The 21,332-nt window shown below is 38.2% G+C and overlaps 1 protein-coding gene across 1 annotated transcript in view; it reads right to left on the bottom strand.

The window, feature by feature from the left end:
- Positions 1–1,282: 1,282 nt before the first annotated feature.
- The window catches only part of kcnj3a (potassium inwardly rectifying channel subfamily J member 3a), a 32,017-nt gene continuing 11,967 nt past the window's right edge, over positions 1,283–21,332 (bottom strand). The window contains exon 3 of the mRNA XM_042495109.2: positions 1,283–6,090. Coding sequence (XP_042351043.1) covers positions 5,498–6,090 — 593 coding nt within the window. The 3' untranslated portion in view covers positions 1,283–5,497. The remainder of the gene's footprint in view (positions 6,091–21,332) is intronic.

Here is a 21,332-nt window from a genome sequence, read left to right as displayed (position 1 = left end):
GTGGCAGGACACGCTAGTAGTGATTCGAGATGAGCGCGACATTGTATTTTAAACTAGGCTGTCAAATGTGAAGTGCAGTCTATTAGAAATATGCTGAAGCCATATTATAGTTTATTTTCAAATATTTGCAGTGAGCCATTTAAAAACAGGTCGCGGGCAACAGCTGGTCCCTGGACCACAGTTTTTCACCCCTTATCTAAACCTTGACAGGCCTGCTGTACCTCATTGTGGTTGCTAAGCTGATTGATTGATGATTGGACCATCACTGTTCAATTGGAAAGGCTTAGCAAACAACCAACTGGATGGCTAAAATGTAAAAAGCCTTTAGTAAACATAGGCTAATGCATTGTGTACTCTGAATTGAATTTTCCATGCCACACTTTATCCATGAAAGAAGGCTTTTTTTTCTTTTTTCAAAATTACATGATGATAGACATTCACATCTGAAATGGTAGACCAAGCTACAAGGTAAACACAGCAAGCCATTGTAAAGGTGGGAAGACATTTGTCTTGTTTAACAGTGCGTTGTGCAGTGCAAAGTCACCAACAGTTTGGCACCATTCTTCCCATGTGATGCATCACAGATCATCCCATCTTGACGCTGACACATAGTGATGTTGTTAGAAAAGTGACAGAAGTGTTTAAACAGCAAGTCAGTGTGCCATATTTAATATTGAATGTTCAATGAAATTTCAATTTCACTTGTCTTTTTAAAGTTAGTTTTGCACATTTGCTAACTTGGAAAACTGTTTCTTGGGAAGTGAACTGATGCGATTGTGATGTATTTGGAGGAAAGGAAATAGAAAATGCTGATATTCCAGTGCAAAATTGTGTTTCATTTGTTGTGTAATTAGCAAGCACTGGCAGCTGTTTTCTTTGCCACAGGCTGAGTCTGTGTGAGATATTATTTGTCCATAAACCTGATAATGGAAATTATCAAAACGTCTCTCGAAGAATTACATCTTTATGGAATTTTATCAAGATTTTAACCTCTGAATAACCCTATTCTTGCCTCCTACGTCAATCCTCCCACATCTTCCAAATACACTTGAATCAATAATTTTAGTATTGAAATGTTATTTCTGTGGAGACACATTAATGACCCTGCTGGATAGACCTCACATGACAAGACACACACAAAAAAAGCAAAGTGACATCTAGGGCAAAGATCTCCTTGGTGATAAAGGGTGATTATTTTCTAGCAGAGCAAGTGTTGATTTAAAGTGGCCTTAAGGGATTTGCACCCAATCTCCAAGAAGTCAGAGGATAATACCGTCAGCAGTTTTGATATTCTGATCCATCCCATGGGTTTATTTGAGAGATTCAGAAGAAAGGGTTTTCTCAAGATAAAGACAGAATTAACCTAACTGCCTGTGATACCTACAGTCATGGCACTGACGTTATCGCCACAAGTCCTTTAAGGTATCTCTTAAAACACAGTTATTATTTACACAGTGTGTTTGACAGCAACAAAGGGTGTACTGTGAAATATGAACAGCAGCGGTGATTACACAGGGTATGATCAAAACAATGAAAGCACAAGAAGAAAAGGCTTCTCACAGTGACACTGGCTCTGTATCGATGTGGGATCCTTTATCTGGCACAGTTTTGGGCCAGATTTAGAAACAGATCACGTCAATTTGCAGCCATGCATGTGTTGTCAATAAGGCAAGATAAACTTACAAAAATAGCACAAGCAATGCAGTGTGAATGCTTTCGTGCTGTTTGAAACAAAAACAAAAAAGGTCTGCAGACTGTACCAATGACTTTAAAATGAAACAATCATTTGCATCTCTGCCCCTGAGATTTCTGACAGAGTTTTGGTCCAGTTATCTATTACAGCACATGTTCAGTATCAGTAAGCATAAATATTTGGAGATATATAATTTTTACCAGGGCTTTTTTTCTCAGCTTATGAATTGTATAAAGCGCATGTGCTTTAAGACATTAACAAAGAAAAAAATTCTTAAACAAAAAAACATGTTATTGAAATTATATGTATTACCCAGTATGTCAACCCAATTGATAGAGTAAATGTTGGCACTGTACTGCAAACCACTGATATCTTAATCTTTATACACTATAGTGTATAAGCTATGTTTAAATTTCAGGTTTCTTTATGTTTTAACATTGCTGTGATTAACATGTTAAGGTACAAAAACCACTTGGTTATGATAAGGAAGAAATCTTGTTTTGGCTTAAAATGCCTGGTTCTGGTGCCACAATCCCTTGTGGAAATGCATCAATGTCTTGGTTAAAAATAACTGCTTTTGGTGGTACACTCCATGGTGGAGACATAGCTACTGTATGTCTCAGTGAACATTTTTATTTTTGTTGACAAAGATGCCACTGGAAACGCAGTAACAGGTCGCAAAAAAACTACCATTTTGTTATTTGTTGACCATGAATTGTGGTCTGTGGCGGTCGGCACCTTTGCAGCTGTCTGACCTATGAATCATGCGATCATCCTCTCCACCCCCCGATGAGTTTCTTATATGTAACATGTAATCAGAATTACATCACTTTAGAAACACTATATCACTTATAGGAAACATACAAATCTAATGTATAAATGGTTTGCAGAAACAAAGGCTACAATGCCAACATTTTCTTCTGATGTATGCACTGGGTATTTAGACATTGTTGCTTTCCATGAAAGAATTGTCTACATTTTGACATTAGGAGTAGATTGATACCACTCTTATATCTGTACAGCAAGCTTGAAGCTACAGCCAGTAGCTGATTAGCTTAGCTTAGCATAAACACTGGAAACAGGGGGAAACAGCTAGCTTGGCTCTGTCTAAAGGTAATAAAATAAGTTGTTTTCACACATTGTTTTAATTGCAGATTAAAAATCTGATTAAACAAACTGATTAGACAAACACATTATAACATGTATTTTCTTTCCCTATGGACGGGGCCAGGCTAGCTGTTTGTGGTCTGGCTGTTGGCTGTAGCTACATCACACTTTAAAAAAAAAAGATTTACGTCTGGGCAAGAAAGCAAATAAGTGTATTGGCTGTATGTCAAACTATTGCTTTAAAGGAATACGTCATCTCAAGAATGACCATTTGTATATTAATTTCTCTGTTGAGTTAAAAAAAAACAAATTGTTTTTCATACATGCCTCCAAGGTGAATGAGGAATCCCAAAACATCAGTTTACAAACTTGCACAAAACTCATGCAGTATAATGAAAGTCTCATTTATCCAGTTGTATAGATACTCAACGCTTCCCAAACACAGACATTTTTCCTAAAGCCTTACACTTCTGCATAAAACTGCTCATACACTGACGAGTAGTAGGGCTGGGCAAGCACGTGGGTTTGAACTTTGGAGTGCATGGACAGAGCTGAAATGCAAGCGTTTGCCCAGGTATGCTACTCAAAGGTGTTGGGGCAGCTGCAGCTCAGGTGGTAGAGCAGTTCGTCCTCTAATTGGAAGGCTGGCAATTCGATCTTTGGTTCTTGAGATCAACATGTCATGCCAAAGTATCCTTTGGCAAGATAATGAACCCCAAATCGCTCCTGATGGCTGTTCTATTGGTTTGTGACTGTGTACGAATGGTTAAAAACTGATTAGCAGGTGACACCTTGTGTGGCAGCATCGACCATATGAATGTATGTGGGAATAGGTGAATGTGACTCGTAGTGTGAAAGCACTTTGAGAGGTCAAACGACTAGAGAAGTGCTACACGAATGAAGGTCCATTTCAAATAGTAAGATTTTAGTGAAATTGCATGTGTTCAGGAAATACTGAACATACAACGTGAGAAACAATACCTAGATTATACTGCATGAGTTGTGTGAGTTTGCAAACGCATGTTTTGAGTTGCTGTTGTTAATTGTGGCCACCTTTTAGTCCAGTTCATCTTTTATTGTGGAGGCATACGAGAAGAAATAGGCTTTCTACACAAATCCAAGGTAACACAAGATGGGTAATCAATATAAAAATGATCATTTTGTGGGTGAAGTATGCTTTTAAGCTGAACAGTCAAAATTTCTATGTGCACAGTAATTTGAATATGGTTAGCTTTGGGCGAAGATCAGACTCATTATACGGTGGTAGAAGCACCCGCACAAGCCCATGCCAGCTCTTTACAGTGAGGTAAGTGAGTAAGGTGTTGTTGCTCTTCCATCATTTTGACCACCCCGTAATAAAAATAGTAATAACATTTTATTCGAACGGGTAAAGCATGCATTACATCTAGTCAAAGTAGCAAGATGCTAAACAGTTATGTTAGATTTTTATTCCTGAAGAGATTGGGTATCATACAATGTCTTTGATGCATTTAGAGGAAACCAGATTTCATGGCATGGACTCAGTAAACAGAATGAATATGGGGCTGTGGTAGACCCTGTGGCTATATAAAGATTATAGTCATTATAATATTATTGCTTTCATCACAGAGGAGGGAGATTATGGGCCCTTAAGACAAAGGTTATGATTTCCTTACAGGCCCACCTCTAAATCTAACCAGTAACACCTAAGTTGAAATTCTAATGGAGTGTTCTGTATGACCACACAGGCCTACTGTAAGTTTATTTTGTTATATAATGAAACAATGTGATTGCACAGTACTGAACTACTGTCCTAAGCAGTTAATTTATGTCCCATAAATGCCTTCTAATATCACAGGGTATTAGCCTAAATAACGATTGCTTTGTGCTTATCAAGTAAAAGTATTGATTGACTCTTTCAACTTAAGTGTTACTTTAATAAGCAAGTGAAAATTGCGTAGCATCGTGCCCAGTTCTGACAGGTCATATGATGCCAAAAATGCATTTTCAAATGTAAAAAAATGCATAATCTAGCAACATATTCTGTATTGGATCAACTAATAAAGTCATAAAATCGCACATGGTAAAATAGTCTATATATGAAATACCAAAAATCCAGCTGTGAACAAACATGAAAATGGAAACAAGGTAATATAGTTAAGGCTAAACATCTTTGTCTATTACCTTTGTATAGCTAAGTCAATAAGAGGAGCATGCAATCAACATAACATTGCCACAATTTTACATTAAACAACAAAAGCAATCAACTCAAAACAAATGTATGTGCCTTTCGTCACCACAAATTAGAACCATGTAATGTAGGTTTTCCACGTCGTAAATCATATGGCTTTGTGCAATTTTTCCACTGTCAGTAAAATTCACTAATGAAATTGTTTTTGTAAAATAATATATCAATAAATGTCATGCCAGAAATTATTGAGATTCTGTTCTACATGCGCTGTTTCTTACATGCCAGATTGTGCTAATTGTACATCATCCTAAAAAAAATATCAGAGGTCTTTCGTCATAGCATGTACACTTACATCCAGGGACAAATGTGCTCAATTCCATCACCCTACTTTATATAAGGTATTTGTGCACATATTCTACATTTCTTTTAATATAAGAATATTGTCCATTAATAAATCGGGGATAGTACAAGGGGCTTCAGGTAGGGAAATAAAGGTGAATGGCATAAGTTAAAATATGTTGCCTGCTCTATGTAAAGCGATCTGAATTCATCTTTCTGAGTTTGGGCGGCAGGTGTCCGTCCATCCTGCCCCCTCCTCCCCCAGCCAGTCGCTGCAGCTTGGGAGGTAAGTCTGCCACTGACTTACTCATGGGCTCTGTGCTGATCTTGACCTTACCAGCCTGCTTATCATCAGAGACGCCAGGAACAGAGCTGATTCGCTGCAGCTTCATGGGCAGGTCTCCAAAGCTGTAAGTCATCTCTGAGGTGGTGGAGCTCATCCTCAGGAGCTTCTTGGGCAGGCCGTCCCGTCCTGTGATCTTCTGGAGCTTGGTGGGCAGCTTGGTGGTGCTGTCATTGTCCTCCAGGGTCTCAAGGCAGTCCAGAGAGCTGTTCTTCTCCCCACTGTTGCACAGAGACGGAGCCATGAGGGGCGAGGAGAGGAGCAGGGCCTCCTCCTGCTCCTTCACGCTGTACGGAGGGGTTGGCACCTCGAATGTGGCATGGAACTGAGAGTAGTCCACCTTAAAGAAGCCTTCCTCCAAGGAGATAACCGGGAAGAAGCGGTGTCCCCACAGAACCTCGTCCTCGGTATAGGACGTCCTCGCTTGGCAGGTCATCCCTGTCAAAGACAAAAAATAAAAGAGGAAAAGACCATCAACTAGATGAACTGTCAATTGTATTTCTATAAATGTATTTTAAGAAATGATGTCAAATTATGTAATTCTTGCCACAGTACATTTTTGATGAAATGTTTCATGACTCCAGTGTCAAACAACAGAGCCATGATTTAATTATATGCTTGGCACTGCTCTGTAAGAATCAACGCCACGGTATTCACCAGGATTCTTGCCACTTTCACACCGCAAAACAAACAATACAGCAAACAAAAGTGCCTCAGTGAATAAGCACTTAATGTATTACAGAGCCAGCTGCCTCAATAAAAAGCCTAATTGATTTTCAGTTTCCAAACATGATGTTTATGAGCTATCTCTGCCCTGATTTGAAAGATAATTAAAAGTGAGGTTATTTTTGTGTGTGTTTTATAGGTACAGCTAACTATTTAATCAAAAAGCCCCTGCTCATACTGAAATTACAGTTCATAAGGAACTGCCAATGCACTTGTAAATTTGATATCAGTATAATCTTTACAGTAGTTTTCTTTTCTGTTCTGAGTTAGCAGGAAAAAAATGACGTTCCACTGTAAAGCATTCCAAACAGGTTAAAGCTGACCCAGAACAGACACAACCCAATCCCCCTGAAAGAAAAAAAGTTTTCATTGTATGTTTCTGCAAACCATGGAGATGTTACATTTGCATGTTGCTATCTAGCAGATATGTTTCAACAATACTGTGGTTAACACATGGTTATGTTTAGAATTATTTTAAAATATCCATTTTTATGAGCCAGCAGGAAAAGCAGCGATATGTTGGTTGAAAAAAACCTGCTTTTGGTGAAACTATCCTCACTAGAGGATAGTTCTTGTAGTAACAAGAACAAATGTACATTTATATTATAGTTTGGTGTTTAGATATATTTATTTTACAGTAGTACCTATGTTTAAATTTTATTGATATATTCTACACTTTCCTACCCTTTTAAGACTTTAGAATGGGAGCATCTGTAACTAAAGGCAATTTCCCCTCGGGGATCAATAAAGTATTTCTGATTCTGATTCTGATTCTGACTAATGGGTTGATACAAAACACCCACGCCTGGAGCCCAAAAAGCTGCTTGAAAAACAATAGGTTTCTACAAAACACCCTTGTTTGGTGTCTAAAAAGCTAATGGAAACAGACCAAGGGGTCGCGCCAAAACACCAACATTTGGAACCCCAAAAGCCGATGGAAATGCGCAGATGGGTGGTTACAAAATATCCATGTTTCGAGCCTAAAAATCTGCTGGAAAAACACAGATTGGTTCCTATACAAGACACCCATGTTGAACCTATAAAGCAACAAAAACATAGATGGGTTGCTACAAAAGACCTATGTTTGCAGCCTAAAAACATGCTGGAAAAACGCAGATGGGTGGCATCAAAACACCCACATTTTGAGCCTAAAAACCCACTGGAAAAACATTATTTTCTACAAAACATCCACATTTGAAGACCCAAAAACAATGGAAACACTCAGACTGGTCAAAATAAAACACCCACATTTGGAGCTTTAAAGCCACTGGAAACAACATTGAAATACAACTGGTTTCATTGTTTGTTGGTCTTGAACTGTGGTCTGCAGCTTGACTGACATCTTGCCTCATTCTCATGAGGTCCACTATCCCCTCCCTCGACTTCTCAATGACAAAGTCAGCTCATATACTTCATCACTTTGGAAACAGCGATATGATACATATGCAAACAAGCAAATGCAACATATTTGTAGTTTGCAGAAACATACAATGCCAACATTTTCTTGTGACAGCAGGACAGACAACAACACAGAACAGTCTGTTATAGAACGTATGTATTTGTTGGAGGTGGAGGAAAAACTAAAATTTCATGAGGAAGAAAAAACAGCTTCTTGTTTACCCCTCCCCCCACAAAAAAAACTGGTCCTCTTTAACATTTCCAGTTATGCTACTTAACAGTTCAGTCCACACCTTAAGCTTGGCTTGTAGCTCCACAAGATAGAGGATTAAGATAATCAAATTGTTGGAGCCCATAGGAGTAACAGCTGCAAGCAAAGGCTTCAGGAGGTCTAGCTCACACTGAAAATTTCTTTTGAGCTTTCTGACACAAGAAAGGGAATCCAATCTAATCCAAAGCACAAAAAGTTACATAGAGTAACTGTTACATAACATTGTTCAGCTGCAGAAAAGCCAAAATGAGTGTGACAATTTAGTTAAAAGCGTTAAATTCTGTCATTTGGGAGACGACAAATTAAAACGAAATATCCCATTTCACATGCTCTGGGCTTATATGTGTGTCCCCGTAAACTATGCTCTGCAAATTTGGCACAAGATAGCAGAATATGATACACTTAGACTAAATGTTCCCTCACAGGGGACTCTGAATTAAAACCCTGCTTAAAAACTCCCCTCACGTCCTCGGAAACAAATTAATGCAATTAGCAAAATCATGAGCTTTGAATTAATGATCAACAACATTTTCTTTATTTTATTTTCATGCAGTTATTGGACGCTTATTAGTGATTACTCATCACCACTATTCAGCAGCTGCTATCATAGCTGCCTGTGCATTATATCATACTACACTGCTCACAGCAAAGCCTCATCCATCTTGGCATAGTTAATATTCTGCTGAAAATACAACTTTTATTTCTTACTGAACGTGAGCATAGAAAATCCATAATTATGTTTACATCTGAAACAAAACACCAAATTGGTTATATCAGTCTTAAAAAGCCCTCATTTTAACGAATGGCTTGGGGCACTCATGTTAAGACTTGTTGAAATCCATTAGGAAATCAGCGACGGCAGTAGGTTATTATCACATGTTTTAATTACCAGCTTAATATTGTTCTAGCAGCGACAGTTGGGTCCAAACGAAGACTAAGCGCTCGCTCACAGTGAGACACCGCTGCTGATTGTGGGGATGTCATCATCGAAACTGGAGGCATCTGTGATTCCGCCTGATTCCCAAGGTCATAAAATAATTCACTGATAACAGCTCTGTACACAATCGCAGATGTGCAAGAGACTGAACATCAAGTGCATTTGGGGTATTCAAAGTATTACTTCTGCACTATTGCTTCAGTGTCCCGGAGCCTTTAGGCATATGGAAGTTTGCTGCAGTGAATAAAGCTGGCAAAGCTAATGAGAACTTTAGGGCCAAAGCGATTGAGAGTTAAGTGTGAATGGAGATCTTATTGCATTGTGAGCCTTTTAAATTGCCTCCAGCCAAAACACAGTCACCACTTGATTATCAAGTGATCCTGAGAAAACTGTGGTGTAAAACGTGTTCTGTTTTGGTTTTATAACAGCCACTTAATCACCACCAGCAGTCAGTCGCACCTGCTTTATTGAGCATAGCGTTGATGCTGCAGTGTTAACTTGACATCCATACAGTAAACACAGGACTCGAACATCAATAGCAACTTTGCTGGTGCATTATGAGGAAAAAGGTTGGAACAAGTGAAATGAAATTGTGCTTGAGGCAAGAGGTTGCTACAGACCTAAATAGCTTCATCTTACATCTATTAATAATGCTCTATTCTTCCTGCAGATGGTGTAGGAGTTACTGTAAGACCTCGGTCTCTGCAAACACATGAACCCTGCCGGCCTCGGGCTGAATCCCTCTTCAACCTGTTCCCCCTCCTCTAAACCAAGACCAGACCACAAAAAAGAGAGGAAATCTCACTGATGTGGACAGTCTAATTAACTATACCCTTCTTCAAAAACCAACAATGGCACTAGACTTAATCATGGCTGTTAATATGCATTTAATTTCCATACATTATTCAAGGGCTAATGCCTGAGCTGTTGCATAATTATAGACACGGTTGCATCACATATGTACAATTGTGCTGATAAAGACCAGCTGTTCTGCAACACCCACGTTCATATGGCATGCAGTGGAACAGACACAGAAACATGAACTGTGTGCTTTGACTTTCATTCAGGCCACGACACACATTTTAGCTTGCAAATTATGTGGAGAAACATGTTAAACCTCAAGATCAAACAAAGTGCAGTTAATAAAAAACTAAAAATAGCATTAGTATAAAACAATAAAACCTATTTTTTAAATGTCTAGGTACTGAATATAACATTCCTAAAAATAGGAATCCAGTCAAATGAAAATACCCATATCGGTATGTATTTCGTATTACTGGAAAAGGCTTATGTAACTCGAAAATACACGCCTGCCCGGGACTCAGTGTTTCTATGGAAACAAAACTGTAGGAATGTGTGCATGCGACAGCCATAAACCTCTTCACTGCTGAGTTTGGTCAAAAGTAGCAGTGACAACAAAACACTAAAGTCTCCCTCTTAGATGAAGACATCCAAACTGCTCAGAATGGATTTTCTTGTTTAGGGCAGGGTCAAATCATCTATACAGCTCCAGAGTCAGACCAAAATGGTTTTACTGTCTCTGAAATGTGACCTTTTACAACACAAGAGGTAAGTCATATATTTTGGTGACTTCTCATCAGTGAAGGCCAGAGCTCATATTACAAATGTCATCTTTACTAAAGGACAAAATGATTTTCTCTTACTCTATCATCCATCACTCTTACAGTATATTGTTTTATATCTGTGTCAGCCTCATGGCACCAAAATCAGTATCATATAAACACACACACACACACAAAGCAGGGAGAAAAAACAAATCCCATCCTATCTCTGCAGTGATTTGCTGCTGGGAACATGCAACTGCAGGAAATCTCAGCAGTGAGAAAGAAACACTTCAGATGTGTGGTGTGCAGTGTTGTCACAGCCTGTTAGAGGTGTTGGTAACATCAGTTAACATACAGTATGTCAAAAAAGTGAAACCAAACACACACACACACACACACACACACACACACACACACACACACACACGCACACACAGCTATTTGCTGTACATATTTTTATACTGTTTACTAGGTAAACCTGGCTATATCTTTTTTTTTTTGGACCTTTTGTGTTGTTGTTGTTTTTGCCTTTAGTGGCATTTTTCCAAAATCATACCAGGAGTGTTGCAGTAAAAATGTCTGTGTCTTCTTTAACCACCAAAACACCAAAAAATATCCACCTTGCTATTTTCAGTGTAAAAGCAAATTTACACAGAACATACTGACCTGAAATTACATAATTACTTACTGTATGTCAACTTGAAATAAACTATGAAAAAAAAGATGTTTTTCTTGCTGTTTTCTTGTCTTGGAAAGGTGCCATCTACACTATTCAGAGCATTAATATAGCAACAAACAAATACTTGCTATGTTTGATATAGTGATGTAATGCCGTCTTGAGCAGAGAAACACTGTGTGTTTTAATCAGAGATTATCTGTTCTTTGATGTAGTGAAAGGTTCAGCCGTGAACCCATATGAGTCCCCATGTGTGCATCCCACTGGAAGGCCATAGGAATTTTTTGATTTTCAGATTGGCTGATTTTCGATTATCTTCTGCTATTTTTCTCAAATGACTGTAAGTGAATATATTTGGGGGGTTTTGTTGAAAAAAAAAAGCCCAAAACAATTTCAATATGTTAACTTGGGCTCTAAGGGAATTTTTAAAAATCTTTTCTGATAAAAAAAACAAATTGGTTTACAGAAGAAGTAACTGTGACATTAAATGGTGATTAAAATAATATTTTATTGCAGCCCTAACCAGATTTCACACTTATAAAATCTAACACAAATCAACACATATAAGATTAATTCATTCTTCAAATAATTTCAATTAAAAAATATACTGAAACTACACTAGCTCTGTTTGGGGAAAGAGGAGGGCAGAAGAAACCAGGAGGGGAAAAAATCACTGGAATCGATGAAGAGACAATTCCTCACTCAGCTCATTAGGAGAGAAATTTGTAAGTCTGTGGATCTATTACACTTCTAATTTCAGTAAATGGTTATCTGTTCCCCTCTGTGACTCAGTATAAGCCAATACCAGTACATCTCAAATCCTCAGTGGGGAGGTTCTTGCCAATAGGAGATTTTGTAACACCTTTACACAGAATCTCTGTCACAATAAACAGTAATGTTCTGTTCATTTTACCAATATTATGCTACATTTTTAATGGTGCTTTGTATTATACATCTACTTACATCGCGTTCCTAATCAGTTGTACAATGATTAAAACTAAACAACTATTCTGTATCTCATGCTTGCAGTGTTGCTACATGTGAGGGGATTTGAAGGCTCAGTTCAAATTACTACCTGCTATCAGTTTCTGTGTGCTAAGAAGTGCCCCCCAAACCCCCTAATAATTATTAATCTCTTACAAGTGATAATCTGCATTCAGAAATTACTTAACCCTTAGAAAATTGAGCAAATTGGCTTGATTTCGCTCAAAAACATGGGAAAAAGGCAATGAGCAGCAAAAAAAGAAATGACCCAAAAAATTGGTAGAAATTTAGTAAAAAGTACAAGAAAATTATCTGAAATTTGTTTAAAAAAATAATTATAACAAAATAAAAAATAAATAAACACCTGGGAAAAGTGCTTAAAATTAAAGTAATACTGTAACCTAATTTTAAATATGCAGTTATGATAATTATTAATAGTTTTTCTCCCTAGGTATTTTCCCTAGGTTTTTGAAAATATTTTTTTTATATCTACTAATTTCTTGCAATTTGTGAAACATTTATTACCAAATTGCTCATTGCCTTTTTCCCCCATGTTTTTTTTAAAGAAATCCCATCAGCGTGCTCTTGATTCTAAAGTTTAGATACTTGAGCATGGCGTCTGAAAGCAGGAGGATAGGAATGTTGGTCTAGCTTTCAAATGGTTAAAGCTGCAGTAATCAATAATTTGTATTAAATGTATAAAATGTGCGAAATGGGTCACGTGTCTGGCGTTACCCTAAGCTCTGTAGCGCATTTTTAACATCTTTCAGCTCTTTGTTTTGGTTTTACGGCCCACAACTTTTCTTTTTCAAATTACTCGCACACTCATCAGTGTCATCTCTAGCAGCAGCAGGAGGGAAAAAGCTATAAAACCCCACTGTGCACTACCTGCCCAGTACCAAAGAGTGACTAGGTGGTGAACATAGCGAAGCTTTAAGCCAATTAAGAGACAGATATTTCTCCTCAAGAGTTGCTGGAAACCAGAAATCAGAGTGAATAGTGGACCTCTATTTCCAAGGTGGCCAGAAACACAACTTTGAAGGAATGCTGATGTTGTTCAGTGTGACCTAGAGATACAATAAGCTATTTGCAAACACATTTGCTATAACAACCTTATAAGGCACAATACTGGAGTAAAATTTACTTAAAAACAACACTAACAAAAGCTCATCACTATTGAAACTTGTGTGTACTTGGTGTTTAAAAAGATAAAATCTGTTAAATTTGTCTTTTCATAGAATCAGAAGCTCTGAAGCTATTAAAAAAAAAAAATCCAATCTACAATCAGATTTTTGACTCAAGGCCGCACCAATAAAATAACAGGGAAGAAAATCAACTCCAGCAGTGAGCCCACCACGTTAGTGGAGGAGTGTGTTCAGTCACTGGTTTAGATTTTGGAGGGATGCAGGGGACAGATCCCCCTCAATATTTTGAACATTTGCAATATAAACATGAAAGTAGCAGTGGACTTTTATTTTGACAAAATTAAAGTCATAAATGACCCCATAAATGATGCAGAAAAAGCAAAAATGGATGCACAAAACTTCACTAGAATCCTGCAGGAAATTAAGTGTTTGACCCCAAACACATTTCATGTTTTAACCCCCAGTGTTGAAATGAAACCTATGTCCTTGAGTTCAGTGACGTTTTTTGTGGCAGCACTTTGTGCAGGTTTTTAGATTAACCCATTTGAAACCTGAATAGACATCGGTTTTCTTGTGCTGTGTTCAGACATCTTTCAAAGGCATTGCAATCATTTAAACCTGAGTAAATTGGTTGATTTCTTTTGAAAACATGGGGGAAGAGGCATGGGCAACCTGGCAAAGAAATATCCTGCAAATTGGAAGGAATTAGCATGAGGTGACAAGAAAATAAACTGAAATTTTGCTAGAAAGAGAAAGAGAGAGAGAGAGAGAGAGAGAGAGAGGGAGGGAGAGAGAGTTCGAAAGAAAAAGAGAGAACTGATAGAAATGTCCAAAAAAAAAAAAAAAATAGGCAAAATGTCAACTACAATTTTAATTCATATAACTTTATATCTAAGATTATGTTATATAAAATATTTTTCTTGTCTTCTTCTTTCTTCTTTTTTTTCTTCAGGTAATTTTCTTGTATCATTTTGCTAATTTCTTGTTGCTTATTAACTTCTTTTCATGTTTTGAAAGAAATCAAGCCAGTTTGCTCATGTTTTGAAGGGTTGAATATTTTTGTGTGCTGAGGACTTTTTTCCCCCCATTTTTTCGTGTCATCAAAAATGTTGGTATCATAACAATCCATTTTTCATGCCATCTCCATCCAATATTTCCTAAAACTGTACCTTCAGTATAGAGGTTGCAGGATATATGATCTTCTCTGACTAGCCAATGCAAATCTTAATCCTTCACAAGTGTGAAATCCCTTCAGAAGTCCCTCATCGCTGAAATTCACCAGGCAGTTTACTGCTTTCATACTGTATGCAATATCCATGTGACAGCATGAGCGGCATTAGAATAATCCTCTGCTGAATCCACGAATTCAAGACAGATGTAAAAAAAAAATGCATCTCATTAAAGGTAAATTTCAAAGGGTATAAACACAGAAAATAAGAAATATTCCTTCATGATGTAAGCAGGTGTGCTGAGATTTTTCTGTCATTTCAGCAGCAATCATGTTTTCAAATGAAATCTCCAGCCATGACCCAAATATGAAAATCAAATGGAATAAAAAAAAGTGGACTTTGGGAATGTCTGCACTGAGATAGGATGTCTGGAGATTACAAGTGTGCTATCCGCACCATACAGTGTATGCAATATTTCACAGACTCCCAGCTGATTCCATTATGGATCGAGGTAAAAAAAAAAAAAAAAGGCAAAGAGGCAGGAAGTGTCAAGAATAAACTTTGAGATTTAGATGCCCAAAAGCCATCTCAGTTTGAGACTCTAAATAAATGCACTTTCCCTTGATAACACAGAGCTGGCTGCTTCTCTGGTCTAACAAAGTGAAGCAGCCGCGCAGTCAGTGGAGTGACAGTGAAGATAAAATGGGTTCTTTGGGGGCTGGAATAGAAAAGCACTGTAAACTTGGAGGCAGCCTGCCAGTGTTTCTTGATAGTAGCTTAAAAAAAATCTAAGTGGTATTCGCAGACTCCCGTCTAAAAGAAGCTCATCCAGGTTGTGGAGGGATCATATCCTTTGGTGCCTGGCTCAGTCAAATTCTCAGTTGCAGATCTGCACACTAAGGACAAAGTAAAGTCAAGGGCCAGACCTGAGAGAGCAGATCTATTTATTACAGCGCTGTCAAACCATCAAGGGTCTCAATCTAGATTGTTGGAAAAAAAAAATCAGCACTATTATATAATTCAACAACGGGAAGGCACCAAACACTGAAAACTGATGTTGAAAATGGAGGTTTAGGTAATTTGCAACATCAGGTAAAATGGGACAAATAAGTTTTAACATCTTGGGCTCTTAAATGTTAACAGCCACTCACAAAACACAATGCACTGTTCCAAAAAATGTCCTTTACATGTAGCAATATTATTTATTGGTCTGAGATAACTAGGATGAGCAGAGCAAATAACTAGACCAAATAACTGGACCAAAACTTACCAGGAAAGCCAACAAGAGTTGGTAATAAGAGTACTGTGGCTAAAAAAATAATGTTATAACAACAAAGTTTTTGGATGTTGCATTTTATAAACAATTCACAGTACACTTTTTTTAGAAAGAGTTTTATGTGAGTACATAATGTAATCAGGTAAAATCTGACAAAAAAAAAATCTGGTTAAATTGGGACATTTCACTTAATGAAAGCAGCATGTTTTTAGGCTACCAGAGGCTGTATAATCCTGATTTATGCTAGAGTGGGCCACTCTAGCATAATTTCTGACATTTTTAGTCTTGTTGCCACTTAGCCATAATTGTTATAGACATGTGCATGTCCATTGTAGACAATATGGCTCCAGAGAAACAGCCAGCAGACAGAAACGGGAAAGTATGGCAGAAAAGTTGGACAATCTTTTTTTACAAAATGACAGAAATCATTTATGGACTGAATGATTAAAAAAACATATATGATTGTCCCATTCTACCTAACCAGCTGTTCCATTTTACCTGAACAAGTTATAGAAGAACACTTGAGGTAGTGTGCAGTTTTTGGTGGTTTTCTCCGAAATCTACCAAAAAGAGTCCCAAATTACCTGACTTCACCCTAATTAAATGACTTCTCTCGATGAAAAAAGAGAGGTGAACGTTCTTCGCAACCTCTTTAGTGACAAAATCACAAATAACCTCCCTCTCTCTCTCTTGCTGTCTGCCTCTCTCCATCACTAAGTCACTCAAATGGTCACACACCCATACACACTAGCACACTCACACAAACTCACTCACCAGTGCAGTGCTGTCAGCAAAGTCCCCTGACAGTCTATCACGGCTGTGGAAACAGCTCAAGTGTTATGTATGAGAAAAATGCTAGCAAAAACAAGCATGAGAATCTGGACGGTGCACACACACAGAGCACGGCCACACAACACTATCCAAGATTCATCCTGCTCTCATTGTCGGGCGCTCGCAGCGGCCAAGGCTGTCGACAAAATGCCTTTGCTGCATCGCTGGATGGCGAGGAGCAGCAATTAATTCTAGACAATTATCTTCATTTCACAAACAGGAAGCAGAATTCCCCTTTGTCTTTATTAGGATCCATGTTGCAACATATTAAGCTGCTGCACTGAATACTGGAAAGCTGAAGAAGAGGAGAATATAGGGATGCCGGGTGGTGTGTTTAAGCAAAGACAGGAAAGTTCATTTCACAGGTCTGAATAATGTGGTTCTTTGTAGTTCGGCTTTTCACGACTGACTTGTTACTCTTTTCAGTGGAATGTTACGAAGGATAGAACAAATTGTACCTTTTTATAGAGTTTTTAAAAAAAGCTCATTTTGATACAGATACTGCTATTGTGGCCACAAGTCCTGTCTGCTCATCTGTTTCTATGGTGACCACCATCAAGTGGTAAAGTGTAGAGAAATCTTCAAGCATTCAGTGACCTGTTTTCACAGTTTGACTTTTCTAAGATGGAAATAAGTCCCCTCCTTCTGTTAAATACTGTTTTCATGCGTGATCCATTTGCAAAGGTGGCTTTCCAGTTGTTAGCCGCGCTGATGTTGATTCTACGCATAGCGCCGGCTGAGCAATGAGAACAAGGAAGAAGCTGATGGAGGGAAAAGGCAGAGAAAGTGCATGGCTGTGGGGGAGGGGAGAGCCTGGATGCTGAGGCAATTGCTTGAGTGTGGAGGCTGTTGGAAAGGGAAGGAAGGGAAGGGAATGGGAGCAGGGGCTGCCAACCATCTCCACACAAGGTGGGGTGTCAGGCAGGCTAGAGGAACATATGGCTGTAGGCCATTAACACAGCCAGGAGAGCACATATTACCAAGTGAAGGCAATCTCAATACTGCCGTAAAGGGAACCAGTTGAGCAAAACGGCAATTGATGGATTTCCTTTAGGCTAAACAACCATTATGGGTCATATAGGAGAAATTTCACTGGGGAGGTGTCCAAAACCAAATGGGGCTATGAATGATTTTCTCCTCATTATATGTCGAGTGCAGAAATGATCAGAAAACCATTTTCTATCCATAAAACAGACTGAATGAGTGAAAGCTGTAATCTCATATTGATCTCAGTGGTTAAATCTACTTAAGTCATGAAGAGGAGTTAAAGCTGAAAGGGGGTGACACAAAAGAAGGATTTTCAAGCCTTAAGAGATCCCAGACTTATGTGGTGCTAAAGAGGAGGAACTTTCTGGTAAGAAAGTGTTCCTATTATTTTCAAGTTTGTCGCTTAAGGGGATAATTTGGATATTTTGAAGTGGGGTTGTATGAGGTACTTATCCATAGTGTATTACCTACAGTAGATGGCAGTTAGCATGTGCCCAGTTTTAGCTACATAAAAGAAATCCAATCTGAAATAATTAATATCAGTTTAAGTGTAGAATATTTTCAGTGCTTTACCTTCATGTCAGGCAGCAATTTTTGATGGGGAACTGAAGATGTTATATCGTCTCATCAGAGCCAGCCTCCATTCAGAAAAACAATGATTTACTACGTGAATCAGAATTATGCCAGTTGAATTAGATGTGACTGTTCAATATGAATATTTGAGAATTTGTTTTGTTTTTTATATACGAGTTTTAAAGTTTGAACAGGACGTTCAGTGTGATGGCAGAAGTCACCTAATATAGTAAACAAGGTAACTGCACTACAAATCTCTTGCTGACACAAGATATCAAACAAAAGCCAGAGACATTAAGTTGCTGTGAGATGTAAATTCACCACCTCTTAGCAGAAAGTGTCTCCTCTCTGCTCCTCTGTGTGTCTGCCTGCATGTCCACAGCTCTCTGTACCAACAAGTAGTGGGAAAGTTAAGAGCACTCATGCCACAGCAAACTACTCATAATACCCTGTACAACCCCACTTCAAAAAATCCAAACTACCTCTTTAACCTCAAAAAAGATTATTCAAGGAAACTCGAGAATATCTGAGTGACAAAAACAGAAACAGAAAGACAGGAGTCCCAGAGGAGAGTCTTGCTAGAGGACGAGCCTTAAGAACATGTTCATGTGGCTTTGTGTTTAGGCCGCAGGATTGATTCATCTGCACTTCAGGGACAGTTGCAACCCAACCAATCAATATTGCCAGTGACCAACACTGCACGTGCATTCCAACCTTCCTCATAACCTCTGAGACAAGTGGAGCCACAATCTTATCTCAATTATTGCCACGTAACACTTTGCCCCCAAGTGTCCATCCTTCGTCTAGACTGGGGTTAATACTGGGGTCTACAGTTTGTGTTGTTAATTACTAAAACAAAAAAAAAAGAGTCCTTCTCGAAACAGCACAGCGGGCTCGTCTTGTGAGATACAGACAACTGAGACCTAGTCAATTATTTCGAAGTCTTCACAGCGTGACGAGAAGACTGAGGCATTATTGGTGAATGCATTTCTGGTGCTTTCGTCACAACAGTTCATCCCAGGTCTGCCACCACACCTCTTCCGCTAGTGATTTATTGCCATCCAACAGGGACTTGACAAATCCCTAAAGACACAATTATCGTGCTACCCCTTGGGAAGCCAGCACAGTTCATCTAAAAGGGATAATGAATCCTGGATGTCATAGCCAGTTCACTGCAATGCCCATTATGTGAAGTTCATACCCTGTGCAATTACTGTATGTACAGTAGACAGAAGAGGCAAATATCACAGATTTATTCCTAGAATAAATTTGCTTAGTTATCTAAAATTAGTAAAGCTAACTTTAGTATTAATCAATACGGCATGCAAGCCAAACAGAGCAGCCCTTCAGAGTGAGTTGTTCATCAGTTACAAATATACAAAGGATAGAAAAAATACCAGGAACACCTTTATAATGTCATCAAATGCATCAGCTCTGCAGAAAATCTTTAGTGAAGCTTATACAGTTCAGTTAGTTTGCAGACTGCGAGACAAGTCTCTATGGGGATTTTGAGGGTGCTATTTTTCTTGTTGTGGTAACGAATTACGAACATTATAAATAAAACCCCAAAGTACAGTCTGTGCAGTATGCAGTCCACTTTAATCCAGTACAACAACACCATAATAAAGACTTAGAAGTCTACAACAACACCTACAACCCCTCTCTTACTGTCTGATAAAACAGAACCTACTTTTCATTGGGAACCCTGGCTCCTAGAAATTATGTTGGTTTATCAATAAACTGATTCCATGAATATGTTGCGGTGACTACGTAATTGATGCCTTCAGTGAAACTACATATATGCACCCTGCTGGGAAATATACAAAGAGCAGGCCCAGACACACCAAACCAACATCAAATAACTAGATAACTACCAATACTACTACTAATAACTAGAAGAGAGACTGTTAAGTGCTTCATCTCCGACACCAGCGTCTCAGGCAAAAAGTTACACCCAAAACACACCACAAACGCTATAACCAAAGGCCAACTAGCATGCACGTTTTGTGCCTGCATGAGAGGAAACAGCTCTCCATACAAGCAGGTAGCGGTAGTCTATAAACTGCATTAAAAAGGGAAACCGGAAATCCAACAGGATGGATTCACAACAGCCACTTAGCAAATAAACGACACAGTCCAGTGTTAAAAGAACAAAGGGTGTTTAATAGTGAGCAGTACTACAAACAATTTCAAACCGTTTCTACATAAGAGCTAAATGACTAAAAATTAAAAAATAAGCTAATATAACAAGTTTGCTTCGATTTAATGCCCTTAGGCATTAGCTGTTTGTTTACTTTCCTTACTTCAGTTTCTTTTCTTGTGCGTTTAGCCGAACTTCCATCAGAGTGATGTCACTCACCGATGTGCTCCACTGTCTCTGACACTGATACAGCATGCTGAACCGGCCCAAAAACAGCCAACTAGGACCTATGGTGCACGACACACTGAAAAAACTAGGGTGACAGAGGAAAAAGATGATCATTTCGGTTAAATATTAATAAAAAAGGTAATATGAAAAAATAATGTTGTCGTCACTATAAGTGGATATTGTATTGCTAGATTGCCAATTCTGGCAGAAAACAAATGAAACACCTTGTCAGTGAACATTTTGCTGATGCGTCTAGTATCGACATTTTTGTTACTTGCCAGGTATGTTAATTAGCAACATTTCTCATGATGTATATGTAATTTGCTTAGTATTTCTAGAACATGTTTGCTGTTTTAAATTAGTTACATATAAATGTAATTTAGAGAGGCAGGACTAACTTTGCTGGACTAGTAAAATAGAAAGCATTAGATTATATTGACCTTCATGATTTTGCTTCTATTCCTTGCTAATGTACTTAAGTATGTACGGCAGCCTGGAAAAAGTATTACATCAGCAAGCCTCCCAAGTCAGTTAAATCTACCGATGCTGCTTTTACTTTTCATACTGTACTTATATTGTAAAAAATACTTTATTATAAGTGAAAGTCCTGCACTTTAGACATCCTGTATTTTACCAGGAAGATCACCGGGAAACTGTATCATTGCATTCAGGTCCAGACTTAATGTGTCACTACACCTTATTTGTGACGCTGCAAATATTACTCATATTTTTGGTGTTGAAATATTCAAGGCAGGTATTTGGAATATAAATAAA

This window comes from Plectropomus leopardus, chromosome 10 (assembly GCF_026936395.1).
Source record: "Plectropomus leopardus strain MGB_pleo_1.0 chromosome 10, ASM2693639v1, whole genome shotgun sequence".
Taxonomy (NCBI): Eukaryota; Metazoa; Chordata; class Actinopteri; order Perciformes; family Serranidae; genus Plectropomus; species Plectropomus leopardus.
The sequence above is the reverse complement of the archived record's forward strand: the minus strand, read 5'-3'. Positions and strand labels throughout refer to the sequence as shown.